Source organism: Callithrix jacchus, chromosome 4 (assembly GCF_049354715.1).
Source record: "Callithrix jacchus isolate 240 chromosome 4, calJac240_pri, whole genome shotgun sequence".
Classification (NCBI taxonomy): Eukaryota; Metazoa; Chordata; class Mammalia; order Primates; family Cebidae; genus Callithrix; species Callithrix jacchus.
In genome coordinates this window covers 151,044,403-151,057,252 of record NC_133505.1, presented here as the reverse complement: position 1 = coordinate 151,057,252, position 12,850 = coordinate 151,044,403, and the positions used below count along the sequence as shown (strand labels likewise).

The 12,850-nt window shown below is 38.6% G+C and overlaps 1 protein-coding gene across 3 annotated transcripts in view; it reads right to left on the bottom strand.

The window, feature by feature from the left end:
* The window catches only part of UTRN (utrophin), a 578,097-nt gene extending 567,462 nt beyond the window's left edge, over positions 1–10,635 (bottom strand). For all 3 annotated transcript variants that reach the window (XM_008995200.5, XM_078370245.1, XM_035296914.3), the window contains exon 1: positions 10,540–10,635. In XM_008995200.5, coding sequence (XP_008993448.4) covers positions 10,540–10,618 — 79 coding nt within the window. In that variant the 5' untranslated portion in view covers positions 10,619–10,635. The remainder of the gene's footprint in view (positions 1–10,539) is intronic.
* Positions 10,636–12,850: the final 2,215 nt, after the last annotated feature.

Here is a 12,850-nt window from a genome sequence, read left to right as displayed (position 1 = left end):
GGTAGGATGATATTAGACTTCCCTAAATATCACCCTTAAACCTATATGCACGAGTCCCCCTGTCTGAGCAATCTGCCAAGGCCCCTAGAATAAGATATGTCTGATACCAAATGCCCATCAAGACTGCCCTGAGACAGAGAGCAAGCATCTGCAACACTGTTCTCATTTACAACAGGTTACACTCTTGAAAAAGCACATGCAAGTTAAAATAATTCAACTCTGACTTTTCTATACAAACTATCAAAATGAGAGTTCATATATAATTAAGGGTCTAATGTTAACATTATAGACCTGGCCATTAATATTACATGTAAAAACACAAAAATAAACATTTTTACATTTGGTAGTATGGCATTTTCTAATCACCTAAAGGAACTAGATGGGGTAACAGAGTAAACTAGAACACACATAGTTTTATTTATGAGCCCCCCAAAAGCGGGGCTTTGGGGTAAGTCCAGGAGCCTTTAACACTAAAAAAGATTCAGATTCATCCTCCCATCTCTGAGTCAATATTTACATTTAAAATTTTAAAAGGTAATATAATTTCAAAACTGGCAATATAACAATTCACTTTAAGAAATGGGTTATATACAACTTAGGACGAAATTTCGTTTTAAAGTCTATTTGCTTGGGGGTAGATTTTATTGGTTTGATATTGCGGTTCCTTAGTTTCAAATAAATCTGAAAAGGTTTCCTCCTGTTTCATTAAAACTTACTCCGGCTGGGTGCGATGGCTCACGCCTGTAATCCCAGCACTTTGGGAGGCAGAGACAGGCAGATCTTGAGTTCAGGAGATAGAGACCATCCTGGCTAACACAGTGAAACCCCATCTCTACTAAAAATACAGAAGAAGAAAAAAATTAGCCAGACACTGGGGCACGTGCCTGTACTCCCAGCTACTCAGGAGGCTGAGGCAGGAGAATCGCTTGAACCTGGGAGGCAGAGGTTGCAGTGAGCCAAGAGTGTCTGCACTCCAGGCTGGGCGACAGAGCGAGATTCCGTCTCAAAGAAAAAAAAGAAAAACAACTTACTCCACACTTGAACATGGCCAATCTCTGCACAAAAGTCTCCGTTCTAATATAGATTACCAGCCCACTCGCACCTTTCCAGTGGCTCCTTTTGATCCCTAATCTTAAAACTGCCTGAGGAGCAGGTCTCATTAAATTTTTAGATGTGATCTCAAATGCCAAACAATTATATTTGAAGAAACAATTATGTATCTCAAGTCACTCTGTAGGATATTTTACCAATGAAGAAATAAAGATCCCTTCCTGTATCTTCAAAGAGGTAAAGATTAAAGCTCAAAAGACAGGTAAATAACCGCAAAGATGTGCAAATAACCCAAGGTTTATAAGAGTTTAGGGTTTGTTATTTGGCTTGAGTTGGTTTGGTTAACAGAATATAAGGATATCACAAGAGGCCAGGCACAGTGGGTCACACCTGTAATTCCAGCACTTTGGGAGGCTGAGTGGGCAGACCACTTGAGGTCAGGAGTTCAAGACCAGCTTGGCCAACATGGTGAAACCCCATCTCTACTAAAAATACAGAAATTGGGCATAGTGGTGCATACCTGTAGTCCTAGCTACTCGGGAGGCTGAGGTGGGAGAACCACTTGATTCTAGGAGGCAGAGGTTGCAGTGAGCCGAGATGGCACCACTGCACTCCAGCCTAGGCAAGAGAGGGAGAGCAAGACTCCAGCTCAGAAAAAAACAAGGGTATCCAGATATCAAAAGCCTTCTGTGCTGTTTTTGCAGATCTGTAAGGAACATGCTATGGTCGTCTATAAGTCATTTAACTCTTTAATTCATTTTCACATAAAAATCACTATTCATCTTTTAAAATTCATTCATTTTAAAGAATGGTAGGCAAATTATTTCAAAAGCAAGCATAGTTATATTAAAGTCACCTATTTAGAATTTTAAAAAGGAGGCAAATATTATATAGTTCAATTCTCTAACCCTAAAGAAGGTAAGAAATCTAGCACAGAGGATGAATATGAGATTTTTTACCCACCACGACTCAAAAAAATCTGTCTTTGAAATAATGTATTAGAAAATATACATAATAGATTTGCATAATGAATGGGTCAGAGGACTCTAAGCTGATGTACTACCTAGGGAAAGAGTTCAAGATGTGACGTGAGGCTCACAGCAAGAAGATCTTAAATACACTGCAGCAATGACTATGGAGCTCAGTGGAGAAATATGTCTGTACTAGGTATATTGGTATATCTTCCGGTTCAATGGGCCAAAATAAGAAATGCACCAGGTTTCATCACTCTTCTGACCCACTCTCCTCAGTTTTAGCCTCACCCAACACCCCAAACTCTTCAAAATACAGTGTTAAACAAAAAATGCCCAACATCATGAAATCTATTATCTTTTCAAATTATTTAAAGGGAAGCATTTTTAAGTAGAAATAATAAACATTTGGCTACAGCTTTCCTTGCTCCTCTAAAATTCAGATCACTTTCACTTTGGTTCCTTGTCCATAAATAAGAGCACTAACGGGAATAACCCGCAGAACTTGTTAAAACTCCAATGCTGGGACCCCACCCCACGTAACTGAGTCTGGATCCAGAAGGGTGGTTCTGCCACAAAGCTGGAGTTAGGAACTCCATATGTGAGAAGCTCAAAGCCCGGTTTTCAAAAACAAGCATGTGCATAAATCTACATATTGACTGGATCAATTTTAAATAATATGACTCACACATAGCTCGAGCGGCAAGTGAACAAATCAATTAGTATCAACCTCAAAATGCTATTTCCTGCACCAAAAATCTTTTGCATAGAAATATTGTATACCAAAATCTTAATTAGAGAATGGAGTTGAAGAAATTTGCAAATATTAAGACTATGAAATTAAAGAAAAAGATCTAAATAGATCATACTTTTTAAATTAAATAGATGTGTTAATTTCAAAGCTGTATCACTTTAGAGTGACTTTTTTATTGGATTCATATTTTTTATTGGATTCCTCTGCTATATCAGAAATGCTGATATATGCTTTTCTCTACACTTTGAAAAAAGATTGTGTTTCATAATTAAATATTAACATGATTGAACTGAATATAAGTAGCCACTCGTCCACCTACCTAAAGAAGCTCATTTGAAAATATTCACACACAAAATGTGACTCTCATGCTGTATGTGTTGTTGAGCTCCACTACTATGAAAGACAGATCTGTATTTCTTTTAATTTAATTTCTTAAAATTGAAGGTGAGGCCAGGCAAGTGGCTCACACCTGTAATCCCAGCAATTTGGGAGGCCGAGGCCAGAGGATCATGAGGTCAGGAGTTCAAGACCAGTCTGGCCAACAGAGTGAAACCCTGTCTCTACTAAAAATACAAAAAATTAGCCAGGTATGGTGGTGTGTGTCTGTAATCCCAGCTACTCGGGAGGCTGAGGCAGGAGAATTGCTTGAACCTGGGAGGCAGAGGTTGCAGTGAGCCGAGTTCATGCCATTGCACTCCAGCCCGGGCAAAAGTACGAGACTCTGTCTCAAAAAATAAATAAATAAAAATTAAAATCAAAAATAAAATTGAAGCTGTGGTTATACCACCATAAACCTTAATCTTAGCTGCCAGATGCACACACACAGACATTTCCCTTATTAACTGGACCAAAAGAATGTGCTTCTGATAGAAAAGCCCCACAGGATATAAATAAACCTCAGGTATTTGGTTGTTTAAAGGCACAAATGCAAAGATTGGAGAACCATGTGGATGCTGGAAACTTTACCTGCTTCCTGGACACGTGCAAATCCAGGGTCACAGGAAGTAAAAGTGAAAGGACTGAGACCTGGTTTCAATTTCTCAGTCCACAAGCAATCATCTCGAGAGTAAATATATATTAAGAACCCATACTGCCTCACATTTCAAATACTGAATTAAGTCTATTTATTATTAAACAGTTACGGCACAGAAAAAGATAAAAATATAACATAGTAAATGTCTATGCCTCCACACAATTTAAGGGGAGAAAAAAAAATCCAGCCAATGCATCTGAAACCACCTAAGCATAGTACCCTTTCTCCATTGCTTTAGATTAAATTTTAACTAATATTTACAACTGTTCAAATAGTCTTGCATGTTGCCTTGTTCCCAGAGAATCATCATATCAGCATCTAGTTCAAACTTCTGGGTTCAAATAAGGTTCAATAAAAAAAGAGAACTCAAAAAAATTGAGTTCTCTGTTCTGTCTATATAATTAATGTACTTTCTTTGCTTAGACTCACTCTCACAAATTCGCTTTTTCCAGTTGTGAATGGATCTCCTCTAAAAGTTTCACAAGCATAGTAACAGGTCATGAGAATCACATTAATACAAAAAACTTTCTCATGATTGCACTACTTCAGCATAACGAGGTAACGACACAGAGAATATTTTTACAAGCAGGACAAGAATAGCTGCCCTCCTCTGTCAGAGTTGAATTTCCATCAGGGTTACTGTCTATCACCACAAATCCCCAGGGCTCATGGAAAAAAACAAACCTGCTCAAAGACCTCCCTTCAAAGCAGGTATTCCAGCCAAGGAAAGCTTCAGGAGAAACAAAAAATGAACTATTTTTCACAGTCCCTTTAACTATTTAGAAAAATCCCCTCACAGATACTGCTTTAAATGTAAAAGAAAGAAATAGACCAATGACTGCCTAAATACAACTTAACCACTGTCTTTCTTCATGAAAGGCCTCGGAAAGATAAACAAATAAGGTAATTCTTCTCAGAATTTTCGTAAAACTCAATCTTGTTAAGCAAGTTTATTTTATTGCAAACATAGCAGATTTTCAGGAGGCTTGGATAAATGTAACCAGGTATAATATTTCATATTTAATCATTTGTTTTATTTTTATTTCACTGGTCTCTCTTTGCTTTCCTCCCCCACACTCCTGAACCAACACTTTCAGTAGCACAGATACCTATCTGGGCATCAGACCAGGACCTACACCGTGCCAAGTGTCAGCGCTTCTGAAATCCACTATCTTTTTTTTTTTTTTTTTCACTTCAGCCAGTTAAAAGCCTTGAGCAGTGGTCAGAAGAAAAGAGAAAAAGGAATTCACGTCAGAAACACGTTATCCATTTCTCTATCTTTCACCAAAAGGACTGTTTGTCCTCCGGTGTTTTCCCCTTTGCTAACACAACAGAGAATGACAGAGACCAGAGCCAAAAATCAGGAAATGCTGTGACAGGCCCAGAAGCCGTAGGCTGTGTCTCTTACAACTGGCCTTCCCCTGGAAGGGCTCTGAGATGATACCCTGGGGTCCAGAGAAGCACTACCTCACAGCCCAGGGTCCCACCCCTGAAACTACCAAAAAACAAAACATAAAAAGAAAAAAAACAGAGACAGAAGAGCTGTATAAATACAATTAATACAGTACAAAATGTGTAAGGAACAGAATTAGGTCCAAAATAAAGAGCCAGCAGCAATGGAAGAAAATCCTTTGTGAGTTAGGAGATTGGGCACTCCATAGAGGTCAAATGCAGGGTTTCTAGAGTCAGATCACCTGAGTTCAGATGCCAGCTCTGGCACTTCCAGACTCCGTAGCCTTTATCGTTGAATAAACATGTGTTGCTCACCTATTATGAGCCAGGCACTGGGCTCAGTACCAGGGAGTTATTGGTCCCCGCTCTAGTGGAGTTAATTATAGTGCATCAGTCCCCAACCTTTTTGGTACCAGGGACCAGTTCCATGGAAGACTAATTTTTCCAAGGGGTGAGGGGGATGGTTTCAGGATGAAACTGCTCTACCTCAGATCATCAGGCATTAGATTCTCCTAAGGAGCATGCAATCTAGATCCCTCACATGTGCAGTTCACCATAGGGTTCTCACTCCTATAAGAATCTAATGCTGCCCCTGATCTGACAGGAGGCGGAGCTCAGGCAGTAGTGCTTGCTCAGCCCCCACTCACCTCCTCCTGTGCCGCCTGGTTCCTAGCAGGTAACAGACTGGCACCAGTCCAGGGCCTGGAGGTTGGGGACCCCTCCTCTAGTAAGAAGGATACTAAAGAACACAGAATACGAGAAAAGGCACCAGATCATGGTAAAAACAATACAAGGAACTTAAATACAGTGACGCAGTCAAGAGTGCCTGGGAGAGCTACTTTCTAAAGTCAGCAAGGAGGATCTCTCCGAAGAAGTGACATCAGGCCTACGTTTAAATGACAAGAAGGAACCAGCCAGGTAAAAACAAGAGAAGAAAGATGTGCAAAGGCCCTGCAGCAGACATACCAGGCATTTGGAGAATAGAAAGAAGGCCAGGGCAGCAAATCACTTCAGTATAGCTCACATTTATCATCTGTAAAATGGTGGGTGGTAACGATTAAACTGTTGGCACCACATCTGAACACAGAAGTTTCTAGAATTATCTTCCTCATGATCATCACCAATGAGATGCCGTCATTGGAGGTGTGCAAACAGAGACTGGGTGAGCACATCACAGGCATGGCTGGGTTATAGGGTCTCTAAGGTTCCCTCAACTATTAGATCCTGGGATTAGACAAGAAGAGAAAATGCAAAGGAAGAAATGATAACATTGTTACAGGCAAGCCTTCAGCCCAAAGTCTCTTAAAGAACACTGAATTATCCAAAAAAGTGAAGCCTGGCCCGACTATTTCATTCATCAAATAGTTCTTTTCCAACTGACACATTCTCCTTTCCCTGAGGTCTACTTTTTCTACCAGCTCTGGACTAAAACCACAACACTGAGAGCAACAGAAAAAGATGACTTATTCTAGGTTGCTAGGTTTAATGTACATTAATTTTGAATGAAATAGCAGTGAGGATATTCTTTGATCATATATGCATCCCAAACCATTTTATTATTTCATGTATGAAATGTTCCAAGCAGAAATTTCTGCATCATATACTATACTGACAATAAATTTCTCTTTTAAAAAATTCTTATTCCTTGCTTGAACCCGGAAGGCGGAGGTTGCGGTGAGCCGAGATTGCGTCGTTGCACTCCAGCCTGGCAACAGTGTGAGACTCCGTTTCAAAAAAAAAAAATTTATACTTGCCCTATTGTCTCAAAATATTTACTAACTGGTTGAGCTTTCTGAAGTGTACTACTAAAGGTTGTTAATAATACAGTTCTTGATGATGAACTTGGCACATGTGCCTTTAAGTTAGAGAAAGATCAGTCTACTTTTACCCAACACCAAATCCTCGATCATTAGAGATCGAATTCTTTCCAGTTCCTTTCTAAAACTCACCCAAACCCAAGGCAAGTATACTACAACCATATGTAATATATGGCTTTTGTATTCATGAAACTACTTCATTACCTACCCTTGATAACTTTCTATTTCTGTTTAGATGGTGGAAATGGCTTTAAAATTATAAAACTTTTAAAAAGCTCATGCATGACATGAAACAAACTAATACTGGGGGGAATGAAAATAATCCCAATAATTTAAAGTAAAATGCATATATATTTTTATTATGCCAGTTTTATTGTGCCAGGCTTTTGGACAGTCCAAACTCAAGGATCTGGAGATCAGAAACCACATTCTCCATCCCCCCACTCTCATCCAATTTCCCCCCCAAAAAAAAACCTGGATAAGCAGATGAGGATCAAAATGTTCCTGTAGGAAAGTATTCCCTTTAAAAAAATGGAAAAGCAACAAATTTGGCATGTAGACAGAGAATCTTTAAAATACATATTATATGTAGATAATTCCTATGACTTAAACTAAAAATCCCTTAAAATATGTAAATTTTTGGCCAGGTGCGGTTGCTCACGCCTGTAATCCCAGCACTTTGAGAGGCCGAGGTAGGCAGATCATGAGGTCAGGAGTTCAAGGTCAGCCTGACCAATATGGTGAAACCCTGTCTCTACTAAAAATACAAAAAATTAGCCGGGCATGGTGGCAGGTACCTGTAGTCCAGCTAATCAGAAGGCTGAGGCAAGAGAATCGCTTAAACCCGGGAGGCAGAGGTTGCAGTGAGCTGAGTTCACACCACTGCACTTCAGCCTGGGTGATAGAGTGAAACTCGATCTCAAAAAAAAACAAAGGAAATTTTGGAGTACCATGAAATATTACCTCTGAATAGTAAGCATTTACCTAAAAAGAATCTTTTTTTTAAATCCCTTCCAGAAAGCCAGACTGGGGCTAACAGGCCCATTCACATCCAAATTTATCTACTGGCTTTTGCAACACAATTCAGCCAAAAGAATGCGATTCATATCTCAGCTATGCAACAGCTAAGTTTTCAACGTGTTTTGAAGTAGTAGATGACACCACAAAAAAAGTAATAGTCATAACCTTGGCATCAAAACAGCCTAAGCAATTTGACAGCCTTTAAAAATATAAGAACTTAGCAATGTGGGTTCATTGAAGAGCTTTAGAAAACATAAATCAGCAAAAAAAATTAAATAAAAATAATCTCAAATGCCAAGATGACCACTATTAACATTTATTGTATACTTCACTAATTTTTAAAAAATATTTTTCACATAAATTACTTCATATAATACATAACTTGTTTACTTACTATACCAAGAACACAGTTCTATGTTCATACACACACATACACACACACACACACATATCCATTTCACTTTTTATGAATGCTCAATCTTCTATATTATGGATATACTCTATTTAGCTCTACTGAGATCATGTATGATCGGTTCAGATGTATTAAAGAAACAGAATAGGTTTAAACAACTATTTCCTAAAGCTATTCGACCATAATATCCCTTTGTGAGTTACACATTACCAATCCTAGAATTTTTGATCTTTTCAAAATACTTTGGGAAATAATGATGTAACCAATTCCTAATATAGATTTTCATGGTGTTTACAATGTTTTCTATTATATATGATACTGTGATGAACTTCTTGAATATACCTTTTTATGTATTGCCTAGGGAAAACTCTAGAAATAGAATTATTCAGTTAACTGATATGTGTGTGTTAAAAACATGTTATCATTTTTGCCAAATTGTTCTCTGGCAGTATTTGAGGTTTGTCAGTGTTTTTAAATGACAATTTTAAATGTAAATAGTTTGTGACTTTATATGTTCATCATATATACACAGGAGTATTTCTGAAATTAGGTAATTACTCCTTATGGACATGACTAAAGTACAAGCCATACTTATCAAAAGTCTCACTGGAATGAAGGTTGACTCAGAAAGCTCTTTAGAAATATATGTCCTCACAATTTACAGAAGATAACAAGTATGGAGACATTAAATTGTTTCTCTTCCATTTTCCTCTGTTATATTTACATATGTCTGAATATATATCCCACACTCTTAAGAAGATATTAATAATCCCTTACATTTATATAGTACTTTATACTACTAATACATATAAAACAAAAAGAATTTTACAGGAATAGAACAAACATCCTCAAAGCATATTTTAAAACAAGATATTAAGCTATGCCTTCAAAAGACCCATCAAGCTACACGATAGTTGCTACATATTTACAGCCAAATCTATAATAACCAAAATCTTTACCAATCAGCCAACACTGGTATCGTGGAGGAAAATGTGTATTCTAAGTTCATTTATATCTTATTTTCACTGTGTATTCTACAGTTTCACCTAAGAAATAAGCTCCTAACATAATATAAAAATGGTTCACACAGCAAAAACAGGCTTTGGGTTCCTTTTTTGTCTTTAAAGTGACACTGGATATAATTTTACACCTCAAAGTAACTTTTCAAAGTTGCTTAAGTATAGTGTTCACACACACTCAGGGTGGAGTTCTGTGTAATTTTCAAAACTGAGAAGTGCTCTGCCTGTTCAAAAATATCTCCCCTTTGAGTTTGTCTCGGAATCATATTTGAAGCTTTTTAAAAATACAGAATTTTTTATTCAACGGGTCTGGAATGGAGCCAATGCATCTGCGTTTTTTAAAACTCCCCAGTTGATTCATCCATACAGCCAGAGTCAAAAAGCACTCAGTTAACATAAAAAGATTGGAGGAGGGGATGATATCCTGAGAACCCCAATTTAACTGTTCATGTGAAAACTGTGAATCTGTCTGAGTGTGGTTTATTAGATTACATAGGTGAAAACTTTACCTTGAGAAGGCTCATAAGAAGCTTCAAGGTAGGACACCTGTTGGCCTATCAATGGCTACCAACAGGGATGGGGGTGAGGATATATGGCAATGAAATCAAACTGTGAAAGGATCCTTCCTTCCAGAAACTGTGACACTTTGTACATTAAGCATATAATCCCTTCGATTTCCAGAAAATAGAAAGAAAAATGCTCAGCTGAATTTTATTGTAATGGAGTAGTCTTCCAAATGAACAACCTTTAGCTCCGAGCAGCAGTTTCACTAAGCAATGCTAATCAACATACAGTGACACAAAATTGGGTTGAGAAAAGAGAGGACACTTAGGGATATTATACCTTTTACATATCTCTTTTCCAGAATTATAGTCATTTGTCAGAATTCAGTTTCTCAAAAGAACTTCACCTCCAAGAAGTTCTTACAAGAGCAGTGCAAATCAATCCAAGAAACATTATGTTTTCTAAGTACATAAAAATCCATAACCATTTTGAGCTTCCTTTACTCACCAGATCTGGACTTAATGATATCACTGAATTCGTTCTGCCCATTGTCAGGGCTGGCTTCATGTTCTCCATACTTGGCCATCTTGCCTGAGTTTCAAGATAATCCAAAAACTTTACCAAGTTCTCTTTTTAAGACTTTCAACTTCCTACGATGGTTCAGCTTGACATCAATACCTAAAAAGAAAAGTACTAATTGGAAAAAATATGTTTGTATCCTTTACATACAGTTATTCATAGTAACTATTCATTCACCAAATATTTATTGAGTGCCTACCATGTATAAGGCACTGAGTCCGGCAATGAGGTTATGACTCTCTTATTTTATTTTTTAAGACAGAGTTTCGTTCTTACTGCCCAGGCTGGAGTACAATGGCATGATCTCAGCTCACTGCAACCTCTACCTTCCGTGTTTAAATGATTCTCTTTCCTCAGCCTCCAGAGTAGCTGGGATTATAGGCATGCACCACCACGCCCAGCTAATTTTGTATGTTTACGTGAGATGGATTTCACCATGTTGGTCAAGTTGATCTTGAACTCCTGACTTCAGGTGATTCGCCCGCATCAGCCTCTTAAAGTGCTAGGATTACAGATGTTAGCCACCAAGCCTGGCCTGGGGTTATGATGATCAACAAGAGACACAGCCTCTGCCATTATGGAGCTTACACACACTAAGCAATTAATTATATAATGAATTATTTCATTACAATACTGATAGACTATAAATCACACAAAGGAAAAGCAAAAAGTACTAAGAGCATACAGCAGAGGAATCTGAGCTGCCCTGGGCAATTAGAGAAGGCTTTCTTGAAGAGACATTTGAGCCAAGGCTTTAAAGATGACAGGAATTTAATTAGCCAAAAAGGGAAATCGAAAGAGAAAAGGTAAGAGCTTCCCATGCGAAGTGGCAGAAAGAGTCAAGGAGCAGTCAAAGAGTGGAGCACAAGCCAGTGTTTCTGGAGAGAAGACAGCCAAGAGACAAGGGCACCTGTTGAACCAGGTGAGGAAGCTACACAGGACCAAGGACAGGACCTCGGAGACCAGGTCAAGGGTTTTTGTCTTTATCTGTAGAGCAACTAGGAGCCAGTAGATGGTTTGAAGGAGGGAACCAAAATGATCAAATTGGCCTTTTTAAAAGATCATCATGGCTTCTAGGTGGACCAGAGTAATATGTGAGGCACCAGTGAAGACTATGGCAGAACATAGCAAAATGCTAATTAAGAAACCTAGGCCATAGGTATATGAATGCTAAATGAAAATTTCTTTCAACTCTTCTGTATGTTTGAGATTTTTTTCATAGTAATATGTTGCAGAAAATGTAAGCAAGTGATCAAAACTCACATAACCAATCATGGGGCATCATACAATTCAGTGGAAAATCACCACATCATCTACACAATATCCTTGTCCAGATGTTTAATGTGAAACTTATCATGAGCAGACAAATCTGGACTGTGGCTAGTTTTCAAAACAAATGGCCTGGTCTCTTCAAAACTGGCAACGTCCCAAAAACCAAAATTGCCTGGGAGAAGGGGAATTTTGTGATTTAAAGGAGACTAAATAGACATGACAACCAAATGTAATTTTGTTTTTTTTTTTTGAGACAGAGTCTTGCTCTGGCACCAGGCTGGAGTGCAGTGGTGCAATCTCAGCTCACTGCAACCTCCCCCTCCTGGATTCAAACAATTCTTCCACCTCAGCCTCCCGAGTAGCTAGGACCATAGGCGCATGCCACCACACCCTGCTAAGTTTTTTGTATATTTAGTAGAGACAGGGTTTCACCATGTTGGCCAGGATGGTGTCAATCTGTTGACCTCGTGATCCGCCCACCTCAGCCTCCCAAAGTGCTGGGATTACAGGCGTGAGCCACTGCACCCGGCCAACCAAATGTAATTTTGATTGAAGTCAGAATTTTCAAATATTTTGGCTGGGCATGGTGGCTCACACTTGTAATCCCAGCACTTTGGGAGGCTGAGGCAGGCAGATCACAAGGTCAGGTGATCAAGACCAGCCTGGCCAACACAGTGAAACTCAGTCTCCACTAAAAATGTAAAAATTAGCCGGGCATGGTGGCAGGCGCTTGTAATCCCAACTACTTGGGAGGCTGAGGCAGGAGAATCGTTTGAATCCAGGAGGCAGAGGTTGCAGTGAGCCAAGATCATGCCATTGTACTCCAGCCTGGCAACAGAGCAAGATTCCATCTCAAAATAAAATAAAATAAAACATTTTGAAGATCATTTGAAATATCTGAATTTGGTATCAATGTTAAATTTCTTTAACATTAGTTAATGGTATTGTTGCAGGAGAATGTCTTTGA